This window comes from Stegostoma tigrinum, chromosome 9, assembly GCF_030684315.1.
Source record: "Stegostoma tigrinum isolate sSteTig4 chromosome 9, sSteTig4.hap1, whole genome shotgun sequence".
NCBI lineage: Eukaryota > Metazoa > Chordata > Chondrichthyes > Orectolobiformes > Stegostomatidae > Stegostoma > Stegostoma tigrinum.
The window spans coordinates 41,000,442-41,026,487 of record NC_081362.1 but is presented as its reverse complement, the minus strand read 5'-3'; the positions used below and the strand labels follow the sequence as shown (position 1 = coordinate 41,026,487).

At 44.8% G+C, this 26,046-nt stretch overlaps 1 protein-coding gene across 1 annotated transcript in view; it reads right to left on the bottom strand.

The window, feature by feature from the left end:
- The window catches only part of usp34 (ubiquitin specific peptidase 34), a 329,850-nt gene that overhangs the window by 150,216 nt on the left and 153,588 nt on the right, over positions 1-26,046 (bottom strand). The window contains exons 31-37 of the mRNA XM_059648851.1: positions 24,012-24,095; positions 17,877-17,963; positions 10,892-11,092; positions 10,695-10,777; positions 9,929-9,969; positions 8,684-8,808; positions 8,408-8,560 (exon numbers count right to left, since the gene is read on the bottom strand). Coding sequence (XP_059504834.1) covers positions 8,408-8,560; positions 8,684-8,808; positions 9,929-9,969; positions 10,695-10,777; positions 10,892-11,092; positions 17,877-17,963; positions 24,012-24,095 — 774 coding nt within the window. The remainder of the gene's footprint in view (positions 1-8,407; positions 8,561-8,683; positions 8,809-9,928; positions 9,970-10,694; positions 10,778-10,891; positions 11,093-17,876; positions 17,964-24,011; positions 24,096-26,046) is intronic.

Genomic DNA, 26,046 nt, shown 5'->3' with positions numbered 1-26,046 from the left:
TCTCTTACTCAAGTTCCAAAATCCAGAGCTCAGGTTTATCCAGCTGCAGATTCCTTCGCGTGGGATACACGGTATGAAGCAGTTTTCTCCCAAAATTCACTTTATACAGGAATGTGCATGAAGGAACAATGGTCCAGCCATGTCCATAGGACTTTAGTACACATAGACTTCAAATTGACACTGAACATTTTAATTATAAACTGGATGAAGAGAAACTTTATGCATATTGAAACAAAATTTGTTCATTATTATTCTGCAACATGCATCATATTTCACTAAATTTCACAAACCAGATGCACAGCAAACCAAATTAAGGGGAATTCTCCAACAGCTAAATTAAGGTAAAACTTCCAGAGCTTTTCTCCCCATACACAAAATCCTTTGCACAATAGCAGAGATGGCTGAAACGTGAAGAAACATGCGCTAGACTGGCAAAATCTCTCTCTTCAGAAAATACTACTTTCTCTTAGAAAACCCGTGGTTAAATCTGCTTTTACTAGAAGCTCGGGCAGAGAATTTCATATCCTAGTCACATAAACAGTACAAAAAAAAGGTCAGAGATAATGGGAACTGCAGATGCTGGAGAATCCAAGATAACAAAGTGTGTTGCTGGATGAACACAGCAGGCCAAGCAGCATCTCAGGAGCACAAAAGCTGACGTTTCGGGACTAGACCCTTCATCAGAGAGCATGATGAAGGGTCGAGGCCTGAAAAGTCAGCTTTTGTGCTCCTAAGATGCTGCTTGGCTTGTGTTCATCCAGCTCCACACTTATCAAAAAAAGGTCATGTTGCCGTTGCTACATTGAGAATGAATCAATATTTCAGATAGGTTTATCATATTTCCTTTCATCCCTACTTTTTTGCCCTATGTATAAAATCCAGAATCCCGTATGCTCTGTCAACCTGCTCCTATCTATCCTTTAACGATTTGCTCACTTGTACCCCTATTTTCCTCTACTCCTGCACACTTGTCAGAATTGCATCTTCTATTTTGCTTTGCCTCTCTTGGTTCTTCCTTTCAAGACAAATGATATCACATACCCTGCATTACATTTCATCTCAATGTTATCACTATTCTTCGCAGTTCCCAACATTCCCAAGTTTTATATTGGTCTCAAATTTTGAATGTTCCTTCTACACCAAAACCTAGGTTATCAAAACCATTCAGGAAAAGCAGGGATCATGCCATGGGGATCGCATTGCAGAACACCTACACTCGGTTCGCAATAAACAACTGCACCTCCCAGTGCGAACCATTTTAACTCCCCCTCCCATTCCTTAGACGGCATGTCCATCCTGGGCCTCCTGCAGGGCCGTAATGATGCCACCCAAAGGCTGCAGGAACAGCAACTCATATTCTGCTTGGGAACCCTGCAGCTCAATGGTATCAACGTGGACTTCACAAGCTTCAAAATCTCCTGTCCCCCCACCGCATCCCAAAACCAGCCCAGCTTGTCCTCTCCCCCCACTGCATCACAAAACCAGGCCAGCTTGTCCCCGCCTCCCTAACCTGTTCTTCCTCTCACCTATCCCCTCCTCCCACCTCAAGCCGCACCTCCATTTCCTACCTACTAACCTCATCCCGCCTCCTTGACCTGTCCGTCCTCCCCGGACTGACCTATCCCCTCCCTACCTCCCCACCTATCTTCTCCTCTATCCATCTTCAGTCCGCCTTCCCCTCTCTCCCTATTTATTTCAGAACCCTCTCTCCATCCCGTTCTGATGAAGGGTCTCAGCCTGAAACATCAGCTTTTGTGCTCCTAAGATGCTGCGCGACCTGTTGTGTTCATCCAGCTCCACACTTTGTTATCATGCCATGGTTTATCAAATCCATCCGTACAGTTTGTGTTGAACCAGCCAACCTCCTAACTGTGGCCCTTCTGGTCCACGAATTCTAACCTTGTTCATTTGTTTGTTGTGTGGCACTTCATCAACTGCCTCAGAAGTCCATGTATACCCACCAAGCATACATTCAGCCTCTTATCTCTTCAAAATTTAAGTTAATTAAATACCATTTTCCCTTAACAAATCTCATACTGGTTTTCCTTAATTAATTGTCACATTTTCCCAAGTGACTGCTAATTTTGTTCTTGTATTCCTGTGAAAAGATTCAAACTTAAATTGGAACATCACCGCACTGTCCGTTGGATTGAGCCTGATCTTTCAGTTGCCTGCCACCTAAATAAACCACTTTGATACTTTGGTGACAGTTCTGTTCTGGGCCTGCTCCAGTGTTCGAACGAATTGCAAAGCAAGTTGGAAAAAGACATCTCATTTACAGATCATTTATAGTCTCTCAACACCGAGTCTGACAACTTCAGAGTATGACCCCCTGGTCTTTCATTTTTCTTAGATCCCATCTTCTCCCAGCCTGTCTTATTTGCCTCATTTTTGCTTTCAGCAGACTGGATGATTTTTCTCTTTTTCACAAATTAATTTATACCCGTTTTTCTCTCCCTCTGTCCCCAGTTTACACAATTAACAGTCCCTTTGCATTTTGTCCTGGGAACCTTCATAATCTGTTTTCGCTCATTCATCCTCCTCATTTGTCATCAGCATAAACATACCGTTTTCCAGTCCCGTTTTAGTGCTAACTAAGAGTCAGATCAGACTCAAGTGTTTCCTCTGTCTGTCTCTCTCTCTCTCCATAGATGTTGTCAAGCCTGCTGAGTTTCTCAAGCACCTTATTTTTACTTTAAATTGGCTATCATATAATTGCTGGGCTTATTTTTATGCCTTCTTTTGAACAAAGGTGTGGAACATTTGTAATTCTGTAGCTAAGAAAAATGGAAAATAATATGGCCAGTGCTTACACAAATATCCAGTTTTATTATCTCTGGAATCTCAGATGCATCTCATCCAATCATGATGATTTTTCAATGTTAAGTACAAACCGCTCATTATTTCCCCATCTCTAACAATTTTAACCCAACAAGCGACTCAATCTTTTCTTTCATCATGACTTGGACAGCATCTTTTCCCTTGGGCTACAAACCCAGCCAATGGTAGTAGTGGACGCAAAATCTTCTTCCAGAACAAAATCTGGTTTGGTAAGAAACAAAAAACATATCTAGGTTCTTAATGTAGTAAACATATTCATAGGAGGTTGTACTTTAACAACAGGAGTTCATTACAGAAAAGAAGAAATTTAAAACAACTGAACAAGGAAAATAAAGAAAAGTTACCAAAATCTAAAACACAGTAAAAGAGACAACTTTTGCTCCAACAGGATCCATTACAAATACTCAAGTCCAGAAAAACAGCACCCATAGCTCAATTCTTTAGGGTACCTACCTTAACTGCCTTCTGTCAGCTTCTTGCTATGGAACGTGGAGACAATTCAGTGAGTCATTTTCAAGTCTGCCAATATAAACTTCTCACAGATCTAAGAGCCTAAATGTTCCAAGCTCTACTAACCTGCAGCTTTCTAATCAAGCTCTCCTTATTTGGAATCTACACACAAACTAAATCCTTCTGCTGAGGTGACTAGCTCCTGAACTCCTAGGAGAGAAACCAAACTTGCTTCTCAATTCGGTCCAAATTAAAAATAAAACTTGCCTGATTCCCAAATTCTTCTGAATCAAAACAAAGGTAATGACCTTAAGTGTTGATCTAACTTGTTGTAACCTGACAATTTAAACATCTTCCATTACAGCATAAGGAGTGTGTAGTTGCCTGCATTCTAACAAACTACTGGAGTCAGTCACTGCTCTGGAAAAACTCTCTTTACCTTGTTTTTCAAACAAAACTCTATACATAAGTTACCAATACGTAACCAAAATCCAGATTACAAAAAATATTAATAGCTATACTCAAACAATATCATGTTTAAAGCCAACTCATTGGCTAGTAAAACGTTAATGGACAACTTTTGATTTCAATTTGTCAGGCCAAATTCAATTTTGCAACAAAGTTTTACCTCCCACATTAAATCATTTCTGCTCTTGATTCCTCCTCATTTTCCATTGCCAACATAAACTTCATGATGCAATGACGACTAGGGTCTTTGTAACAGTGGTCATGTCCCTACCTCTGAGTTTGAAGGCACACATTCAAGTTCCACTTGATCAATAGATGTCATAACACATCTAAACAGGTTGATTAAAAATAATTTCAAATGATCACTGTAAGCATTTCACTACAGGCACATGGTCGACTTGGCTTACCTCATTTCGAAGAACAGGGACCAGCAATATTTCCTTTCCCATCGGACTGAAAGAAAACTAACAGCGAAAATTCTTCCCAAAATATTCTATGGATTTAGGCTCTTTGTACTTTTAAGCCAGCACATATTCAGATAATTACAGAACACGTTATAACTACTCTACAATTCTTACAGTTCTCCTCAATTTCCTTCTACATCTATTCCTCTACATTTCCTACTAGGTAGTATGCACAACAGAATACGTCAAGCAATGAAATAGTAGCGAGCGGGCGAGGGCGAGCGAGAGCGCGCGCGGGCGAGGGCGAGCGAGAGCGCGCGCGGGCGAGGGCGAGCGAGAGCGCGCGCGGGCGAGGGCGAGCGAGAGCGCGCGCGGGCGAGGGCGAGCGAGAGCGCGCGCGGGCGAGGGCGAGCGAGAGCGCGCGCGGGCGAGGGCGAGGGCGAGCGAGAGCGCGCGCGGGCGAGGGCGAGCGAGAGCGCGCGCGGGCGAGGGCGAGCGCGCGCGCGGGCGAGGGCGAGCGCGCGCGAGGGCGAGGGCGAGCGCGCGCGGGCGAGGGCGAGCGCGCGCGGGCGAGGGCGAGCGGGCGCGGGCGAGCGCGCGCGGGCGAGGGCGCGCGGGCGAGGGCGAGCGCGCGCGGGCGAGGGCGAGCGCGCGCGGGCGAGGGCGCGCGGGCGAGGGCGAGGGCGCGCGGGCGAGGGCGAGCGCGCGCGGGCGAGGGCGAGCGCGCGCGGGCGAGGGCGAGCGCGCGCGGGCGAGGGCGAGCGCGCGAGGGCGAGGGCGAGCGCGCGCGAGGGAGAGCGGGCGAGGGCGAGGGAGAGCGGGCGCGGGCGAGGGCGAGGGAGAGCGGGCGATGGCGAGGGAGAGCGGGCGAGGGCGAGGGAGAGCGGGCGAGGGCGAGGGAGAGCGGGCGAGGGAGAGCGGGCGCGGGCGAGGGAGCGCGGGCGAGGGCGAGGGCGCGCGGGCGAGGGCGAGGGCGCGAGGGCGAGGGAGAGCGCGCGCGCGAGGGAGAGCGGGCGAGGGCGAGCGGGCGAGGGCGAGCGCGCGAGGGCGAGCGCGCGAGGGCGAGCGCGCGAGGGAGAGCGGGCGAGGGAGAGCGGGCGAGGGAGAGCGGGCGAGGGAGAGCGGGCGAGGGAGAGCGGGCGAGGGCGCGCGGGCGAGGGCGAGGGCGGGCGAGGGCGAGGGCGGGCGAGGGCGGGCGAGGGCGAGGGCGGGCGAGGGCGAGGGCGGGCGAGGGCGAGGGCGCGCGGGCGAGGGCGAGGGCGCGCGGGCGAGGGCGAGGGCGAGGGCGCGCGGGCGAGGGCGAGGGCGAGGGCGCGCGGGCGAGGGCGAGGGCGAGGGCGCGCGGGCGAGGGCGAGGGCGCGCGGGCGAGGGCGAGCGGGCGAGGGCGAGGGAGAGCGGGCGAGGGCGAGGGAGAGCGGGCGCGGGCGAGGGAGAGCGCGCGCGGGCGAGGGAGAGCGCGCGCGGGCGAGGGAGAGCGCGCGCGGGCGAGGGAGAGCGCGCGCGGGCGAGGGAGGGCGAGGGCGAGGGCGCGCGGGCGAGGGCGAGGGCGCGCGGGCGAGGGAGAGGGAGATCGCGGGCGAGGGAGAGGGAGAGCGCGGGCGAGGGAGAGGGAGAGCGCGGGCGAGGGAGAGGGAGAGCGCGGGCGAGGGAGAGGGAGAGCGCGGGCGAGGGAGAGGGCGCGCGGGCGAGGGAGAGGGCGCGCGGGCGAGGGAGAGGGAGATCGCGGGCGAGGGAGAGGGAGATCGCGGGCGAGGGAGAGGGAGAGCGCGGGCGAGGGAGAGGGCGCGCGGGCGAGGGAGTGGGCGCGCGGGCGAGGGAGAGGGCGCGAGCGGGCGCGGGCGAGGGAGGGCGGGCGAGGGAGGGCGGGCGAGGGAGGGCGGGCGAGGGAGGGCGGGCGAGGGAGGGCGGGCGAGGGAGGGCGGGCGAGGGAGGGCGCGGGAGGGCGCGGGAGGGCGCGGGAGGGCGCGGGAGGGCGCGGGAGGGCGCGGGAGGGCGCGGGAGGGCGCGGGAGGGCGCGGGAGGGCGCGGGAGGGCGCGCGCGCGGGCGAGGGAGCGCGCGCGCGGGCGAGGGAGCGCGCGCGCGGGCGAGGGAGCGCGCGCGCGGGCGAGGGAGCGCGCGCGCGGGCGAGGGAGAGCGCGCGAGGGCGAGGGAGAGCGCGCGAGGGCGAGGGGGGGAGAGCGCGCGCGGGCGAGGGGGAGCGCGCGCGGGCGAGGGAGAGCGCGCGCGGGCGAGGGAGAGCGCGCGCGGGCGAGGGAGAGCGCGCGCGGGCGAGGGAGAGCGCGCGCGGGCGAGGGAGAGCGCGCGCGGGCGAGGGCGAGGGAGAGCGCGCGCGGGCGAGGGCGAGGGAGAGCGCGCGCGGGCGAGGGCGAGGGAGAGCGCGCGCGGGCGAGGGCGAGGGAGAGCGCGCGCGGGCGAGGGCGAGGGAGAGCGCGCGCGGGCGAGGGCGAGCGCGCGCGGGCGAGGGAGAGCGCGCGCGGGCGAGGGAGAGCGCGCGCGGGCGAGGGCGAGGGAGAGCGGCGCGGGCGAGGGCGAGGGAGAGCGCGCGCGGGCGAGGGCGAGGGAGAGCGCGCGCGGGCGAGGGCGAGGGAGAGCGCGCGCGGGCGAGGGCGAGGGAGAGCGCGCGCGGGCGAGGGCGAGGGAGAGCGCGCGCGGGCGAGGGCGAGGGAGAGCGCGCGCGGGCGAGGGCGAGGGAGAGCGCGCGCGGGCGAGGGCGAGGGAGAGCGCGCGCGGGCGAGGGCGAGGGAGAGCGCGCGCGGGCGAGGGCGAGGGAGAGCGCGCGCGGGCGAGGGCGAGGGAGAGCGCGCGCGGGCGAGGGCGAGGGAGAGCGCGCGCGGGCGAGGGCGAGGGAGAGCGCGCGCGGGCGAGGGCGAGGGAGAGCGCGCGCGGGCGAGGGCGAGGGAGAGCGCGCGCGGGCGAGGGCGAGGGAGAGCGCGCGCGGGCGAGGGCGAGGGAGAGCGCGCGCGGGCGAGGGCGAGGGAGAGCGCGCGCGGGCGAGGGAGAGCGCGCGCGGGCGAGGGCGAGGGAGAGCGCGCGCGGGCGAGGGCGAGGGAGAGCGCGCGCGGGCGAGGGCGAGGGAGAGCGCGCGCGGGCGACAGCGAGGGCGAGGGCGCACGGGCGACAGCGAGGGCGAGGGCGCGCGGGCGACAGTGAGGGAGAGCGCGCGCGGGCGACAGCGAGGGAGAAGCGGCGGGGGTGGAGCGAGAGCGGGCGCGCGGGCGAGCGGCGGGGGTGGAGCGAGAGTGGGCGCGCGGGCGGGCGAGCGGCGGGGGGGTGGAGCGAGGGCGCGCGGGCGGGGTGAGCGGCGGGGGGTGGAGCGAGAGCGCGAGCGGGGGGGGGGGGAAAGAGAGAGAGAGAGAGAGAGAGAGGGAGAGAGGGAGTGAGAGAGGGAGAGAGGGAGAGAGGAGCCCCAAAAATCCTATGTCAGAGAGGGAGACAGTACACAACAATCATGTCAGTTCCGATCAGATAACTAATGTACTGCCATAAAACAATGCCATTGCGAATCTCACAACTCAACAAGGTTTACAATTCTCATAGTTTACCAACTCTGAAGCCAAACAGGTCACTTTTAATTTGAATACCTAATGCTGGGAGTAATCTGGACATTAACACATATTTATGGTTCCAATGTGGACTACAACACGAAAGGTGCATCCTGCCTCCTTCACAGTGCTTTGCAATATAGCCACTCAATTATATCCTTGGTCCTGGCACTGGGCATCAGGGGGATGTGAGGGAGTACAAAGGAGTGAAGGTTAGATCAAAAAGAGTGGGTCATTGGGGGAATCTAAAAGTGATTTATAGGCAAGCTTGGTGAGCTAGTGAATTAGAGAAGCAGGTGGAAATACTACTGCTCTACTTCAATGTAGTGCTGGAAAGGCAGTTGGCTGCTGGATACTCAACTCCATTTAGCTGTCAAACTTACCAAAGCTCATAGAAAGCTGACTTGCATAAAATTGAAAGTGGAAGAAAAATTTGAGGCGGCTGAGTTCATATTTGAGATTTTGAAAAGTCATCCTATCTACCAACCCAAAGACACCCATTCTTGGGAATTAAATCCATCCTCTGTGTCACTGAGAAGACACTGGTCACCAAAAGAATTAAACGGCCTGCTGTGTTCAACTGGCTGTACACTTTGTTATCTTGGACTCTCCAACATCTGCAGTTCCTATTATCTCTGAAACAATATACGAGTGTTTTGTTATTGGTCAGCATCCTGCAAGTGATTAAAACAATTCTTACTCTGACTGGCTTCAAAGTTTGGGCATCAGGAAGAAACTTAAGTAATGTTGACGCAGCTAGTAAAAGGAAAGACCGATTTATCGATTCTCCACCATCCAAACCCGATAGGCATAACTTGTATAATCCATTACAAGCTTCATGTCGAACTGAAGTCTAAAATAGAGAAGTCAATTATTGACAAAATAAAAGACACTACTAGTTCATAAAAGCAACCAAAAAATCAATTACAATTAATAACAGGTATTACAATATAGCAATGTATGAAGTTAACCTTACCTCTGGAACAAGAAGAGTTAATTTTTTCAACCATTCATGTAGATGTTCACTGTCTGCAAGGCTGGATTTGACCAGTGAACAACAGTGAGCCCAACTCACTAACAGCCACATAGCATAATGAGTAACTGAAATGGTGAAATAAGAAACTGGTTAATAAAACAGAGCAGCAAGTACACTCCACTACTATTGGGATTCAACTGATTTGCAATGCAGAATGATGCCAATAGCATGGGTTCAATTCCTGCACTGATTGAAGTTACGATGAAGGATTCTCCTTCACAGACTCTCCCCTGGCCTGAAGTGTGGTGACCCCATCAGCAGTCTCGCTAATGAGGGTGACATGGTGACTCAGTGCTCAGCACCATTGACTCAGAGTGCAGGGATCTGGGTTCGATTCCAGCTTTAAGTGTCTGCCTGTGTGCAGTTTACACATTTTGCCCTTGTCTGCATGAGTTTCCACCGAGTGCTCCAGTTTCCTCCCACAGTCCAAAAGATTGTGCAGGTTAGGTGCATTAGCCATGGTAAATGTGATATTACCACAATTCGCTAAGAGGTTGGGGGCTGGATAGGATGCTGTTTGGAAGGTCAGTGTGGACTCAATGAATGAAGGGCCTCCTTCCACTCTGTAAGGATCCTATGGTTTGGTAGGACGATGGCAACGTTGCCTTTAAATCACACTGGTGGCTTTTTTCTCTATATAACCAGTTATGAACTTTGCTCAAACCCAGATGATTGTTAAATGTCTCATTTGTAGCTAGTGAAATACAACTGATGTTGCATTAAAACAAGACAAAAAACTGCTGATGTTGAGGACCTCAAACAAAAAACAAGTTTCTGGAGGAACTTAGCAAGTCTGGCAGCATCTGTGGAGAGAAAGCAGAGTTGAGGGTCACTGGACTTGAAATGTTAACTCTGTGTTTTCTCCATAGATGCTGTTAAGGACCTACCAAGTCACTCCAGCAATTTCTGCTTTGGTATCAATTATATTTCAATTGTTTGTGATGTAACTAACAGAAGATTAAATGTTTTCCTTATGATGCCTGTGCATTTATCTCAGTAAACTACTAAAAAAGTCACTATTCCAAATAATTCTCAAACAAGGAAGTCTGTAATAGATAAAACAACTTGTAACAAATTATTTCGACATAATCAAACATTGCTACAAATAATTTGCAAGTAATAAATTCACAAATGTTTAAATTTCGTAACAATGGACTACTATGAAGTGATGTATAAATAACATACCCTCGTGCCTGGACCGGTGATCAGACTGAGCTTTAAGCACTCTATAATTTAATTTTAAAGAAAAGAACAAAAATTGATAAATAAGCTCCTCAAATTATTTGTGAAATATAATTTGTTGCAATTACAATGGGCCAAATTCGCTGGAGCGGGACAGTCTTGATGTGTTCCTGTTGTTTGGGCCTTTCTCTCCAGCCTTAAGCTTCAAAATCTATTTCATTGAACAACTTTTTGAAGTATGATTTGATTAACAGCACAATTGTGTCAGATCATCTAGAACTTTAATAAATAACAAGTCTAGCAAAGGTTCTGGTTTAGTAATGAGGTTTTATGTATTGGGAAAGAAAATGTTGATACTAGAGGCAAGAAAGATCAAACAAACAGCGATAAAGCCTAAATTATTGTTATATTCCTATAAACTGAGATCTTTCTGGGATAGGGAAATTGGCTTTTGAATTGTTAAAAGGTACTTCATTTTATTCTGCGTTCAATTTTCTGGGGCTAGTGCTTTTAAGTTCAGAAAACTCTTGAATATATCAGAAAATGTGGCAATTGAACAGCAAGTTCTGTGGTTTTGCAACTCATGGCATACTGCTCTATCTCCTGAACTTGCTGGCAAATTTGAAAATTATTAATTGTGTGTGTCACTAACATGCTGTCGTTTCTCCAGGAAGATTTGGCCCAATATTTTAAAAGGCTTTCAGGCATTCCCTTGTTGAACCAGTGCAGAAAACAAGCAATTATTGTTTAAATGATTTTTAAAAATTACCTATGAGCCAAGTTATTATAGGTGTAAGCAACAGACATTAATCGATAAATCAAACTTGATCCATGCACCAAACCAAGAAACACCTAAAAATAAAAAGTAAAGTTACATTTCATCTTACACAGAGTGCAAGACAGTCAACTACATTTACAGGTGAAGCTTGATAAAATAGCAAAATAATTAAACAAAAATATACTAGCCTCAGTCAGACGGGGTATGTGCAATCCTTTCCCATGATCTCCGGCTCCTTTTCTTGATTTACCAGGCCAAGTTCTTTTCCTATGGCTGTCAGATATACCAGACCAGGCATAGATATCATGATAAGCCAGATCCAAGTCAGCTGGATCAACTGCAAACTGGCACATTAGCTTCAGCAGACAAGCAAGGCAGTCCAGCTGCCACTGGGAATATGTAAGATAGCAACTAAGTCAAATTCCATTTTTAAACATGTTTGTTTGAAAAAAAATAACATTAGTATTGGACTTCTAAATATATAGCAAACAGGTCAATATATAAAATTTCAACTTAGAGGATATGCACTGAATTATTACAAGTAAAAACAAAAACAGCAACAAGATTTTGTTACCCATGCTCAAAATACTTCATTTAAATGACCATACATCTACCAAGCCACAACATGAACTTAAATCAGCTGTAAAGGTTTCTGGCTTGTATCCCAACATGCTCCATTCAACACGTGATATTTCAAAATCCAATTTAGGAGAAAGTTGGAACGCAATTTTGACAACCAGTTTTAGTCTTTGATTGAATTGCTACATTTCCATCACCAACTTAAGTTTCTGTTTTGCTATAATCTTTTTCTAGTTTATAATTCAACCAGTGTTTAATGTTCTGCAAAAGTCATACTTTATTATTGTTAAAAATAAATGCTGAGACCCTTTGAAAACAAAGGATTACTTATGATTAAATCACGTAAGTGTTAAAACACTGCCCTTAACATGTAGTATCAGCATTTGAATCCAGCCAGATTAACAAGATAAAAATATTTATCTTTGTGTAAATGCAGGACTTCAACTTTCTCTTCACTCATGAGATCTCAGCATTGCTGGCTGGCGAGCACTTATTGCCCATCCCTAGCTGCCCTTGAGGAGGTGGTCATGAGCTGCCTTCTTGAACCAATGCAATCTACATGTTATAGGTCGACACAGTGGTATTAGGGAGGGACTTTCACAATTTTAACCCAGTGGCACTGAAGAAAAAGCAATGTATTTTCAGGTCAGGATAGAGACTGGCTTGCAAGGGAACTTGCACATGGTGGTGTTCCCATGCCCTTGATGATCTCGTTCTAAGTGCTCATGGGTTTGGAAGGGTATGTCTAAGGAGCCTTGATAAATTTCTGCACTGCATCTTGTAGACTGTACACATTGCTGCTACTAAGTGTTGGTTGATAGAGGGAGTGGATATTCGTGGATGTGGTGCTATATATGGGCTGTTTTGTTGTGGATGGCATCTAGCTTCTTGAATGTTATTGAAGCTGCAATCACCCAGGCAAGTAGGGAGAATTCCATCATACTCCGGACTTCAGCCTTGCAGATGGTGATTTCCTTGCTGCAGGAATTTTAGCCCCTGGCCTGCTTTTGTAGCTTCTGTATTCACATGGCTGGTCCAGTTTAGTTTCTGGTCAATGATAGCCCCCTAAGGTGCTGACAGTAGAGATTTATGATGGTGATGACATTGAATGGTTTGAGGTGATGCTTAGATTCTCTCAAGGAGTTAAAAATGGTACTAAACATTATATAATCAACTGTGAACATCCTCACCTGTGACCTTGTGATGGAAGGAAGGTCACTGATGAAGCAGCTGAAGATATTGGGTCTAGGATACTACGCCTGCAGAAAGACCCTGGAACTGAGATGATGGACCACCAATCACAACCATCTTCCTTTACACCAGGTCTGACTCCAACCAGCAGAAAGAGTCCCAAGTCATCTGCCACCCCAAATTCCCAATGACTCCAAATTTGCCACAGTTTTTTCAATGCCACATTTGGCCAAGCAGGATCTCAGTGTCAAAGGTCAGTCACTCTTGCCTCACCTCTGGAATTCAGGTCTTTTGTTCACATATCAATCAAAACTATATTCAGGCAGGAGTTGAGGGCAGCACGGTGGCTCAGTGGTTAGCACTGCTGCCTCACAGTGCCAGGGACCCGGGCTCAATTCCACCCTCGGGCGACTGTCTATGTGGAGTTTGCACATTCTCCCCAGGTGTGCGTGGGTTTCCTCTGGGTGCTCCAGTTTCCTGCTGCAGTCCAAAGATGTGCAGGCTAGGTAGAATGGCCATGCTAAATTGCCCGTAATGCTCAGGGATGTGTAGATTAGGTGGGTTATAGCAGAGTGGGTCCGGGCGGGGTGCTTTGAGGTTTGGTGTGGACTTGGTGGGCTGAAGGATCTGTTTCCACACTGCAGGGATTCTATGAAAGCTGAGAGACACTGGTGGAATCTAAAGCCATCATCACTAGCAAAGTTAATGCAGGAAGTGCTGCTTGATAGGACTGTTGGTGATACTTGCCTTCACTTTACTGATGATACAGAGTATACTGGCTGGTTGGTAACTGGCTGGGGTGGATTTGTCCTGCTTTTTATATACAGGGCACGTCTAGGAAATTTTACATAGTCGAGCAGATGCCACTGTTGTAGCTGTACTAGAACAGCTTGGCTAGAAGCACAAGCACATTCTGCAGCACGTCGTCAGTTCTACTGACTGCATGTGGTCAAGGCTCACAACCTTTGCAGTATCAAGTGCCTTCAGTTGTCTCTAAATATCATCTACAGTGAATCAAAGTGGCTGACAACTGCGATCTCCTGAAAAGGAAGCAGAGGTGGATCATACACACAGCACTGGTGGCTGAACACTGTTGTGAATATTTCAACCTATCTTTTGAAGTGAAGTGCTCATCTCCCCAACATTGAGAATGGGATATTTGTGGAGCCTCCTTCTTCAGTAAATTGTTTAATTGTCCTTCACCATTCACAACTGGATGTGGCAGGACTTAGATCTGATCCGTTAACCATGGGATGGCTTAGCACTGTATATCAGTTGCTGTTTGGTATGCAAGTAGCTCAATATTGTAGTTTCACCAGGTTAATATCTCTTTGTTAGATAAGCCTGGTACTAGTCATGATCTTTTGCACTGTTCATTGAACCAGGGTTGATGGTAATGGTAGAATAGGAGATGGGCCATGAGGTTGCAAATTGTGGAGGAATATGATACTGCTGCCCATTGTGCTTCATAAGTACTGTTGGAGCCGAAAGGCTCTTGGCAGTTAAACACCCCAGCTGGGGTGTTTTTGTACCCTTGCTATCGTCTATGTTTTCATCAAGTGGCGTTCAGCACGGATCAGCACTGATTCACGAGTCAAGGGGAACTGTACATGATAATCAGGAGATTTCTTTGCCAATATTTGGCCTGATGCCATAAAACTTCATGATAACTGCAGTCAATATTCAGGATTCCAAGGGCAACTCCCCCCTCCTCGTAAACCAGTGAAATGGCATCACTTAATTGGCATGGATAGGGGCTTGGTTGACCAGTAGAAAACAAAAAGAGTAGGAGTAAATGGGTGTTTTTCTGGTTGGCGGTCAGTGGCTAGTGATGTGCCTCAGGGATCAGTGTTGGGACCGAAATTGTTTACAATTTACATAGATGATTTGGAGTTGGGGACTAAGCGTGGTGTGTCAAAATTTGCAGATGACATTAAGGTGAGTGGTAGAGCAAGGTGTGCAGAAGACACTGAAAGTCTGCTGAGGGGTATAGATAGTCTAAGTGAGTGGGCAAAGGTCTGGCAGATGGTGTACAACGCTGATAAGTGAGGTCATCCATTTTGGTAGGAATAACAGGAAAATGGACAGTGTTTTAAATGGCAAAAAATTGCAGCACGCTGCTGTGCACAGGGACTTGGGTGTGCTTGTGCATGAATCACTGAAGGTGGGACTGCAGGTGCAGCAGGTAATTAAAAAGGCAAATGGAATTTTGCCCGCCATTGCTCGAGGGATGGTTTTTAAAATCAGGAAGGCTATGCTGCAGCTGTATCAGATCCTGGTGAGGCTACACCTGCAGTACTGTGTGCAGTTTTGGTCTCCTTACTTGAGAAGAGACATACTAGCAATGGAGGGGGTGCAGAGGAGATTCACTTAGTTGATTCCAGAGTTGAGAGGGTTGGATTATGAGGAGAGACTGAGTAGGCTGAGAGTATACTCATTGGAATTCAGAAGCATGAGGGGAATTCTTATAGAAACATATTAGATTACGAAGGGAATAGATAAAGTGGAGGCAGGGAGGTTGTTTCCGCTAGCAGGTGAAACTAGGACTAGAGGGCGTTGCCTCAAAATAAAGGGAAGCAGATGTAGGACTGAGGCCAGGAGGAACTTCTTCACCTAAAGGGTTGTGAATCTGTGGAATTCCCTGCCCAGTGAAGCGGATGAAGCAACCTTGCTGAATGTTTTTAAGGCAAGGCTAGATAAATTTTTGAACAGTAAAGGAATTAAGGGTTATGGTGAGTGGGCGGGTAAGTGGAGCTAAGTCTTAAAAAGATCAGCCATGATCTTATAAAATGGCAGGGCAGGCTTGAGGGGCCAGATGGCTACTCCTGCTCCTATGTTCTTATGTTCTTAATTCACTGAGAAATGCAAGTAAATTAACATTATCTAATGTGGGTCAGAAGATTACATTACTATAGAAAGTAAACTTGTACTTTCTACACTTATAACAATACTCAATTGTTGGAAAAAAAAGATTTCAGTAACTCATCTCTACTTACAAAGGAATATCTTAAGCATTAAAATCCAGCACTTCAGACTTTTTCAAACATGGAAACCAAAAACAACTTTCAATAATGAATTAAGACAATTGTGATAACTGGCATGTTTTAGGAAGCCACATTTTCTTCTTGAGACACGCCATTTGGAACCAACGTGGTAATATTCTCAAACAGGGTCCACTGGCTTCCTAATTACAACACCATTAGGCTGTGATGAATGCTCAATTGACAGGATGGCTGGCTTGTAATGCAGAGTGATGCCAGAGTGGGTTCAATTCCCACACCAGCTAAGGTTACCAAGAAGAACTCTCCTTTTCAACTGCTCTCCTCACATGATACGCGGTGATCCTCAGGTTAAATTATCACCAGTCATCTCTCTCGCTCTTATGAGAGCAGCAGCCCTATAATCCATTGGACTATATTGACATTAGCTTTACTTATATGGTCAGTTTAGTTCAGTTTCTGGTCAACGGTAACTCTCAAAAATTCCAGTGGGATTCAGTAGTAGTATCTCTACTTCTGTGCCAAAAGATACAGGTCCCAGTCCCAACTGCTCCAGAAGCGTGTTGTAAATAACAGCTTTGACAAATTGATTGAAAAGATATCAAAAACAGATAAGCAGCCCCTGTCACGGGAGGGCATGACTTCTAATTAGTTCATTTTTAATTTGTCAAACATGCGAGTCAATGGTGGTTCAATTAAAAGAAAGCTAAGCAGTCACTTGTGGTGCAGTGATAGAGTCCCTACCTCTGGGTCAGAAGGTTCGCGTTCAAATCCCATCTGCCTCATACATGTATCATGATATATCTGAATAGGTTGATTAAATATTCCAATAGCTATGTAGCAAAAGGGCAAGAAGATAGATTATTGCAATGTGGTTGGGTTTCAGGCTGGCTTTATTGATGTTTGTCAGTTCAAAAGATGAGGAATTCATACAGAGAGAAAACAATTCATCTCTCTCTGAACATTCAGGATGGGCATGGATAGTGCGAATAGCCAAGGGTAGGAGAATCCAAAACTAGGGGCTACTGGTTTAAGGTGAGAGGGGAAAGATTTAAGACAGACCTAAGGGGCAAACTTCATCCACACAGAGGGTGGTGCATGCCTGTAATGAGCTGGCACAGAAAGTGGAGGAAGCTGATGCATCTAAAAGGCATCAGGATAGGATGGGGCACAGATTCGGGTGGGGGGGGGCTACAATTTGGCAAATAGTCCCTGCAGCACCTGACTTCCCTTATCCTGTACAGTATCCCTTTACTTTATTCCCCCCAAGAATGTTTAAAGAGCTTGAAGAAATAAGTCAATGTGGATTCTGTGCCATGAGGACTGTCATGACTCAAGTAAAAGAGGATTTTAGACCATATATCCTATTGATGGTAAATAACCAACATAAAAAGTAAAATGGCTACTGGTGAATCCATCTCAAAAAAACACGATTGGATAACTCCCAAAAGTGAGTGGGAGATAACACTGTATTGAATATTTAAAGTGAAGTTTACCTTTTTATTTGAATTATGGCAATTTTAGTTATTTTAAAATGTTAGTGTAACACATTATTAAATCTTTAACCAGTAGTTTCCTTCCCCTTAGCATCAGGACAAGCGACTATGATTAACAGAATATATTTCAAAAATAAAAACAAAGTTGCTGGACAAGCTCAGCAGGTCTGGCAGCATCTGTGAAGGAAAAAAACTGAGTTAACGTTTCGGGTCCGCTGACCCTTCCTCAGAACTGAACTTGGATCCGAAATGTTAACTCTGTTTTTCCCTTCACAGATGCTGCCAGATCTGCTGAGCTTTTCCAGCAACTTTGTTTTTGTTCCTGATTTATAGCATCCATAGTTCTTTCAGTTTTTATAATTCAAAAATGTTCTATTAAATAAACCATGTACTTATCACTTCCAATAATTAAAGTGAAATATTTCAGAATTTGATTTCTTTATTAAAACCAATAAACAGGTAATGACAAGAACAAAGACATTAATAACTACAAGTAGTAGAATGGCAGGCATGTAGGAATACTACCAGCTGCAAATTGCTCTTCAAGCCACACTTCTGACAAAAAAAATTCATCCTTCACCATTACTAATCAAAATCGTAGAACTTGCTAGTCAACAACACAGTGAATATACTGACTGATATGATTCAAGCAATTGGTTCACCACCACCCTTTAGGATGCAGTTAGGGTTGGACAATGAATGCTAGCATTGCTACTGGTGCTTTCATCCCATGAAGAAATCTTTCAAAAATGTTATTACTACATGCAAACATTTTTAGTACAAAATGTTTTCATATCATCTTTTAATTCTGTTCCAGATTTACTGGACAAAAATAGCCATTATAAATAGAAATCTATGAAAAGTACACACGATAACTAAAACATGGGGTTATTAAAATCAACACTCACCACAGTCCATGATTCTTGCTCTTTGGGCTCCAGAATCCCTGACAGAAAAATTTCCAACAGTTGCTGAAGTCCCCCAGCAGCAACAAACTAAAACACGGAGAATATTTCAAATTAACTTTAGTTGAAGATGGAGGTGGAAACTTATACTGGAAACATTTTAGCCATGAACTCTTCTGCTAAAAGTTCTAGCTTCCAATCAGTACTCATGCAGCGCACCACTTCCATTCTCTGACAAACCTCAAATCAGAGTTGGTGCTAGCATTTCTGAACAGTTCTTTGTAACACAGTATGTAGCAATTAGCTCCTTTACCATTCAAACTAAAAGCAAATTGAAACCATACAAGGATCTGTAGCGTAAGCATGCCATGGGATCTATGCGCTGGGATTTGTCTTCCACATGATCAACAAATCCTTCTATTCAATGTTGACATTCAACTCAAATTTAAAAACATTTAATTAAATTCAAAAGCCTTGAAACACAGACTTCTTGTACTCTATACTTCCTAGCTGCACCATCAGGCATTGACTCTGTTTCAGGTTTTTATATCTATTAACACTGATATCTAATAATACCTTTTCCTTTAAAATAAGGACATTTTAGTATGCAGTCTAATTTATTGATCAATATTTTTTATTTCTGAGTAGAGAGGATTACAATGCTAGCTTTATTCCAATTATTGGTTCTAGAAGAAAACAATGACAGCAATGAAAGAACTGAAGATTGCCACAAAATGTTTCAAAGAATATAAACATACTCTTCAAACACAAGCATGTTTCTTAGATCAGTGTATTCATAACAATTTGCTAGAACAATACCTTGTGGAATCAACCAAGAAACATGCTTTATAGGTTTGGAAATATATATTGACACAGGGTTGATCAATAATCTTACAGCAAATGATTAGCTGGAAAAGAGTGATCATAATATGATGAAATTCACATTCAGTTAGACGAAAGGCAATTGCAAAGGTTTAAGACAGTTGGCCACTGCAGATTGCAAAAACAGGTTAAAAGTTAAGAGAGTAAATAAGCAATAGCAGATATTTAAACAAATACTGCACAAGTCTCAGGGACTTTACAGATTGTTTTTCATTTGTATTGAGACCCATCATTGAGTCATACAGCACAGAAACAGACTCTTCAGTCCAACTCATCCATGCCGACTTAAGTTTCCCAAACCAAAACTAATCCCAGCTTAAAAAGATAGATGTTTGGCCATAAATAAGATCAGTTCCTGGGAATGAGTTCCAGCAAGTCTGAGAGAATCCTGGTGCTCAAGCAGATGGCAGATGATGAATAGTAAACAGGACCTTATGGGGAGACATTCAGTCTGAAAGGGAGAAACCAGAGTTCTGAACTGGGTTTCAAGACTGTGTTTTCTGTGGGGAGGAGTTTGGCTGTTGATCTAACAGCATGACGATTTGAAAGCTCCATGCCCAAGTGCCTATTATCAGCTACTGAAAGTTTCGGAGAATAGAAACTAAGTACAACTGACCGCCTCTGAATGAACTGAAAGGGTAGCCTGATCAATGTCTTTGAAAAAAATCAACCAAGAAACAATTATTCATGTCTGTGGAGCAACATAACATTGAAACCACTAAGTAATCCGGCCAGATAGTTACTGTCTTCTATTTATCTTCAACTGTGTTTGTCTGTCTGTCTTGAGAGTGAATGGGGATGAAAACAAAGATTATTGGGTAAATCACAGACAATTAGATTACTTTGTTGCATAATTTTGCTGGGCTAAAATCATCAATCAATTGCTAAATCTTTCACTTAAGCTATAAGCCAGTGTCACAAATTGAACATCCATAGTATAGGGCTGGTTATTCAAATATCTGGGTCTTTGAAGGTTTTCATTTTAATTTTAACTATATTGTGAAGACAGAGGTAGAAAGTTGGATTTGTTCTAATTGTCTATCCCAGTTCGTAAAAGCAGGTCCGAACAAAACAAAGAAATCATCACCCAACCTGCTTGAAATGATATATATGCCTATTGATGACTGAAGCAGGGAGTTGTGTTTGGGAAAAGGGACAAAAATTGCAAGTTAGAAGATTTAATATAGATTTATACAATCTCTAGTAATCAATTTGTTTTAATTATCTAAGGAAAACCTTATAAAACTTAAATTCAGCAATGTAACTACACGACTGCATTGTCCAATAAGTAAGAATGAAAAAGGAGACCCTGAAAACCAAAATGTAATAGTTGAGATTTCAAAAGGAATCCTTGAAAAAAAATGATTTCCTAAATGTTAGTCATTTTCGAATATTCCCTAGAGCCTGGAACAGTTCCAGCAGATTGAAAACCAAAATTGTAAAGCCCTACTCAAGAATGCAGGGAGCATTAGGGAGGAAGCTATAGGCCACTGAGGCTGACATTTGGAATCCATTATTAAGGAAGTAGCAGCAGGTCATTTACAAACTCAATAATCAAAATGGTTTTAGTAACGTCAGTATGGCCTTATATATGAGACTGGCATTTGTCAGATGTATTAAGAGAATGCCTTGAAGATGCACTGATCAAGGTGGACAGAGGGGTACTAGTATTTTAGCCGCACCTTTCTCTTGCCAAATGTGCTATGTTTTGAAAGGATGAATGAGAAAGGGGACAAGAGAGATTTTCTATCTAACTCTGTCAAACCCTCAGTTTATGAATCAGTTCTCAACCTTCTTCTCTCCAAGGAAAATAGCCCCAGCTTCTCCATTCTATCAAAACACTCTCTTACAACATTCTAAAGTACAGTAGATGCTGGATATCTGAAATAAAAACAGGAGGTGTCAAAAAACCTCAGTGGGAGTGGAAGCTTCTGTAGACAGAGAAACAAAGTTAACGCCTCCTGTCCAGTATGATTTCTTCAGAACCAGAACAAGAGGGAAAGCCATGTGTTTGATACTGTAGAAAAAATTGAGAAGGGGCAAGTAGAACAAAAGGGAAGGTCAGGGGAAGATTAGAAGTGGAGGGTGGTAGAGGTCACAGGTATCACAGAACAAAGGGTGAATGGGAGCATAAATGATTGCGTAGAAAAGATGTAGGTTGACAGATTCAAAATATAGTATTAACTTTGTTCCTCTTGCCACAGTTAGTGCCAGGACATTATTGCACATTATTCATACGTCCTCTCTAAAGCCTTCAAACTCCTTCTCTAACTGCATACAATATTCTAGGTGAGGTTACAATAACTTCATTGTAACTTTTTGTTCTTTATGAATCTCTTTATAAAGCCTAGAATCCCTTATGCCTTTTTAATCTCTCTTTTTTGACTTGCACTGCTACCTTCAACAAGTTATGCAAGAGCCCACAGACATTACAGATTCTTGGACCTGATACAGAATTGTACCCTTTATTTTCCTTACCTTTCCTCAGAGAGGTTAGTAAGAACAATCATCATGCATCTCTTCACAATTTACTTTCAAATGTCATGTGTCCACATTGTCATTGACTCTGTTTGAATATCTATTCGGTGGTACTTTATCATATGGTAAATGAATATCTCTAGTTCTTTTGTCATCCAGGGTTCTCTGGCTTTGGTTGTCCTGCCTTTGCTCCACATAGATATGTACTTGACATGTACCCAAACTGTCTGCTCTTCTAGTTGACCCATTGTTTCTTCATATGCCGAATGCTAATCTTTGATTCCAATTGAATCAGATCTGCTGTCACCAAACTGCAGCTGACTCTCCTTCAATTAAATTTTGTCTTAGATTGCTCCTTAATCTTTTCCATGGCTCGCCTAAACTTCATAATGCAATGATCACCATCCCCTAAATGTTCTCCACAGAGGGTGGTTGATATGTGGCATGAACTTCCTGAGAAAGTGATGAATATGGGCAGTTGTAATGTTTCAAAGGCACTTCAATAAATACATGAATAGAAAAGATTTGAAAGGATATGAGCAGGCAGGTGGGACTAGTTTAGTTTGGGATTATATTCAACATGGACTGTTGGACCAAAGTTTCTGTGCTGTATGACTCTTATGACACATGTCCTTCTTCATACCACTCAATGATTAGAACCAGCAATCATGCTAATCTGGAAAGTTCTTCTGAACACATTTCAAAAACTCTGCTCTTTACACTATTACTATCTGATTTCCATTAATAAAATTAAAGACCCCTCTGCCACTACTTTGCAACTGTTGTACCTCTAATTTCCCTGAATTTGTTCCTCCAAATTTTTTTCATTAGAGAATGACCATTACAGGCTGTCCTCGGGTTGCGAATGGGTTCCGTTCCACAGACTGTTCGTTAAATCGATTTGCATGCAAGTTAGAACACAATGTACAGTCGGTCCATATAAAGTAGCCGTTCAAAAGTACAGGAAATGTTCATGTCAAACCTTTGAAATTACACCCGAGTATGAGATTGTGTTTGTAAGTATGTGCATTCTTAAATCAAAATTAGGGACTCCTTGCACCTATACTGGGTACTGCAATGGTATTTCTGTTGGTTCTTAACTCTAATCAAAAAGATCACTTTACCACTCCTTGTATGACCTTGATCAACTTAAAACATTACACTAGTTTGAAAAGTTGTCTGGAATTAAGGAGGATGTGCCTCAGCCTCAAATAATAGCAGTTCTATTAGTGAATGGTTTGTCTGTTCAGAGCAGTACTTCAGCAGCACAGACCTGCTTCATTCAGATACCAGATGACAAAATCTGCCACAGGGAATCAAGGTGGGTTTGATATTCTGTTGCCACTTGTAGCATCTTAAATTTAAAGTTCTCGCATCCTCTGACCCTGTGTACTTTCTGTTCCTCCCCAACTAGGATGGTAACATCAAACAACTGACAAGCACAGAATTGCAACTGTATTATGGAGACAGCAAAAACTTCTTGTGAACAAGCCAAGGTCACCATGAAGGTCTTGCTTTCTCAACTTTGCCCTTTTCTCGAGGTATGATGACCCTAAGACTAAATTGTCCATCTCCAATGTCTCTCTCTAATGAGAGATTAGCTGCCCTATGAGCTCTGGGGCTTGGTGACTTTACTTCAGTGATTACAGGACTGAAGCAAATTGGCAGATGCTGCAAAAATACAAAGCAGTAGATCATTAACACCAAATAGAAGGTGTAGAGGGAATTGTGGTAAAAAGATCAAAAGGATAAAAAGACAGCAAAAACAACGTAATGCCCATGCACCTTGAGTACTACAACTTAATTTAAGAAGTATTGTAATAATTATACATCAAATGGCAAGAATATGAGCCATATTGAAGAATAGAGGATTTATGAAAAAGTTAAACAGATAGTAATGCCTCACAGCTCCCGGAGCTCTGGTTCAATTCTACCTTCATGCAACTGTCTGCATGGAGTCTGTGCAAACTCCCTGTGCCTGGGTGGGTTTCCTCCAAGTGGTCCAGTTTCCTCCCCCAGTCCAAAGGAGGTACAGGTTCGGTGGATTGGACATGCGAAATTGCCTATAGTGTCCGGAGATGTGTAGGTTAGGTGCACTAACCATGTGAAATGCTGGGCTCTGGGGACATGGTTGGGGTAGGGGTGGATGCTATTTGGAGGACCAGTGAGGACTTGATGGGCTGAATGACCTGCTTTAGAGCTGGAGGGGTTCTATTACTGAAAATAGATACTGTGCACGAGAGCTTGTAAAATATTAAAGATCAGTTATTCTTATTTAAGCTAAGTCTTGACAATAAAACATGCAACGTTATTAAGAATGCAAACAAATGTCTGATACATCAATTTTTTTTCAGGACATCATGCACAAAAATAATAATTTCGTATTTGATGAAGATGGGGCACTAATTTCAGGCACTGAAGGAATAACTTTATGACATCAGATAAACAGATAAGGAAACAGCACTTTAATATAATTCCCCTCTGATGTATTAGGAACTATAGAACATACTGGAAATGTGCAGAAAATCATTGCCTTCTGAAGAAGAAACAGAAATTACAGGTCAGCATGCTATACATGAATTAAAAACGTTTGAAGAATTTCAGTCTGAAATGTGCTGTCTTTTTTCTCTGCATTTTTGTAGAGAAATAATCCTGCTTTTGTTAGGAAACTAAGCTCTAGGTTCAGTCAGAAGTACAGTTTGCTGATGTCCTGCCCCACCTCCCAAATCACTGTACTGACATATTATACTACATCTGCTTTAACAATGTGAAACAAACCTTGCAACTCCAAGAATTTTTACTGTTTTCTATCTGATCTTCACTTGAGTCATCAGAGTCAGGATATAGATCACTGTAGCTACCCTGAAATAAAATCAGATTTACAATCAATTGCAACAATTCAATAATCACAAGACCACAATCTAAATACACTATTAACTTCTTTCACTACAATATATAGCCAAGATTGAAACTTTCTTCTGTAGATATCAAACTAAAGAACTGATGCTAGAAATGAGAAACAAAAACAGAAGCTGCTGGCAAGTCTCAGCAAGTCTGGCAGCATCTGTGGACAGAAAGCAGAAATAACTTTTCCAGTCCATTTGAGTTGCTGAGTTTTCCCAGCAATTTCGGTTTCTGTTTGTTCTGTAGATAATCTGTTGTCAGTGCATTTTATCATTTATATCAAATAAATTATTAAAACTAATCAGAGCAATTAAAAGTGTCATTTAATTTGATTGGAAATTGCTTAATTTTCTGTATTTTGATTATTTATTTTTTAAATGGTGGGTATGGGCAGTGAATTGCACTAGTACTTAATAAAAGAACAGGATTGGATAGAATAATGACTTGTAAATAAGCAAAAAATACTTAAGTCACAGTTCAGACTGTAATGAGAATTAGAGTTAAGCTTTCGGGGAAGTGAACCGCTGTCACTCAAAAATGACAAAATTTTGAGCTAGCAGAGAGAGAAAAGAACAGCAGTGGTACAGGAAGAAAAGGACAAAAGGAAAGATATGGTAGAAAGAAGAAATGATTAAATAATCAGAATATTACTGACATATGGTCTCTTACAAATAAAAAAACAGAAGCAGTGGTCAGAATACACAATTGTTGAACTTGATGTGGAATACAGAAGGTAAAATCATTGAAGTCATAGAAATTTACAGCATCAAAGGAGGTCGAGGATAGAATGCTAGACTCAAACACTGTGGAGAATTGAGAGTATATTAAAAGTAAATTGCTTTCTCACATGGTATGTTTGGAGATCTAGACTGAGGTAAAGGAGCAGGTGAAAGGACCGATGTTTACTGCACAGATATTGGGAGAGGTTATAGATGAACAAGAGTATCATGGAGGAAGTAGCACTTTCCAGAACATCGAAGCAGGGGTGGGGGTCTGGATTTGCTGATGGCATCGTCTTTTAGCTGTCAGAAACAGCAAAGGTTGTCGCACTGAACATGAAAGATGGTGGGAACATTTAATTGAGCTGCATGCAGTCACAAGCAGGAAGGCAGGCATCATGCCAATCACTCTCAAATGTCCCTTTTAAATATGCTATGCAAAATAATCTAGATTCAAATGCATTCAAATTAACAGGGATACAAAAGTAAAGAATTAGAGGTAGCATAACTGCTAAGGATAGACAGTAAATGTGAGATGAATCCTACTGTTGTTCTAGGGGTGGAAGAAGGGATTGAAGAAAGACTGTGGTAAATGAGTCAGAAACATAGCAATGCAAAGGGGATTGCTTGGTTGAAGAAGGAGCAAAAAACAGGAAAATCACTTTTTGTGGAAGGTGATATTGGTAGAACAGATGTGACACAACACACAGGGCAACTGGAAGAAAAAAGGAAAATAATATCCACCCGAACCAGTACAATTAAAATATCTTTGGGAATCAGTGAACTTATACAAGGTATTGGTTGACAGCCTATCTCCAGATAAAGAAGTCAAAAGGAAAAGGGAAGCATTGCAGATGGACCACACCAGAAATGACGGGATGGATGCAAACTGCAAGCAAAGTTGACATAATCTTCCAGTTTGCAGTGACAGCAGAAACCAACACTAACAGTTAGTGAAATAGTGGAAGATAGCAAGGATCTAAGTAGCACTGGGAGAAAGAATATTGCACGATCAAACAACTAGGCAAGGGGCTGGAAGAAGAAATATGATGTTAGACCGTGAAATTATCCACTTTGGTAGACAGAATAGAAAACCAATAGCTTTAAAAAGGTTTCTTTTTTCTTTGTTCATTCACAGGAGGAGGGGTGTCGCTGGACAGGCAGCATTTATTGCCCATCCCTAATTGCCT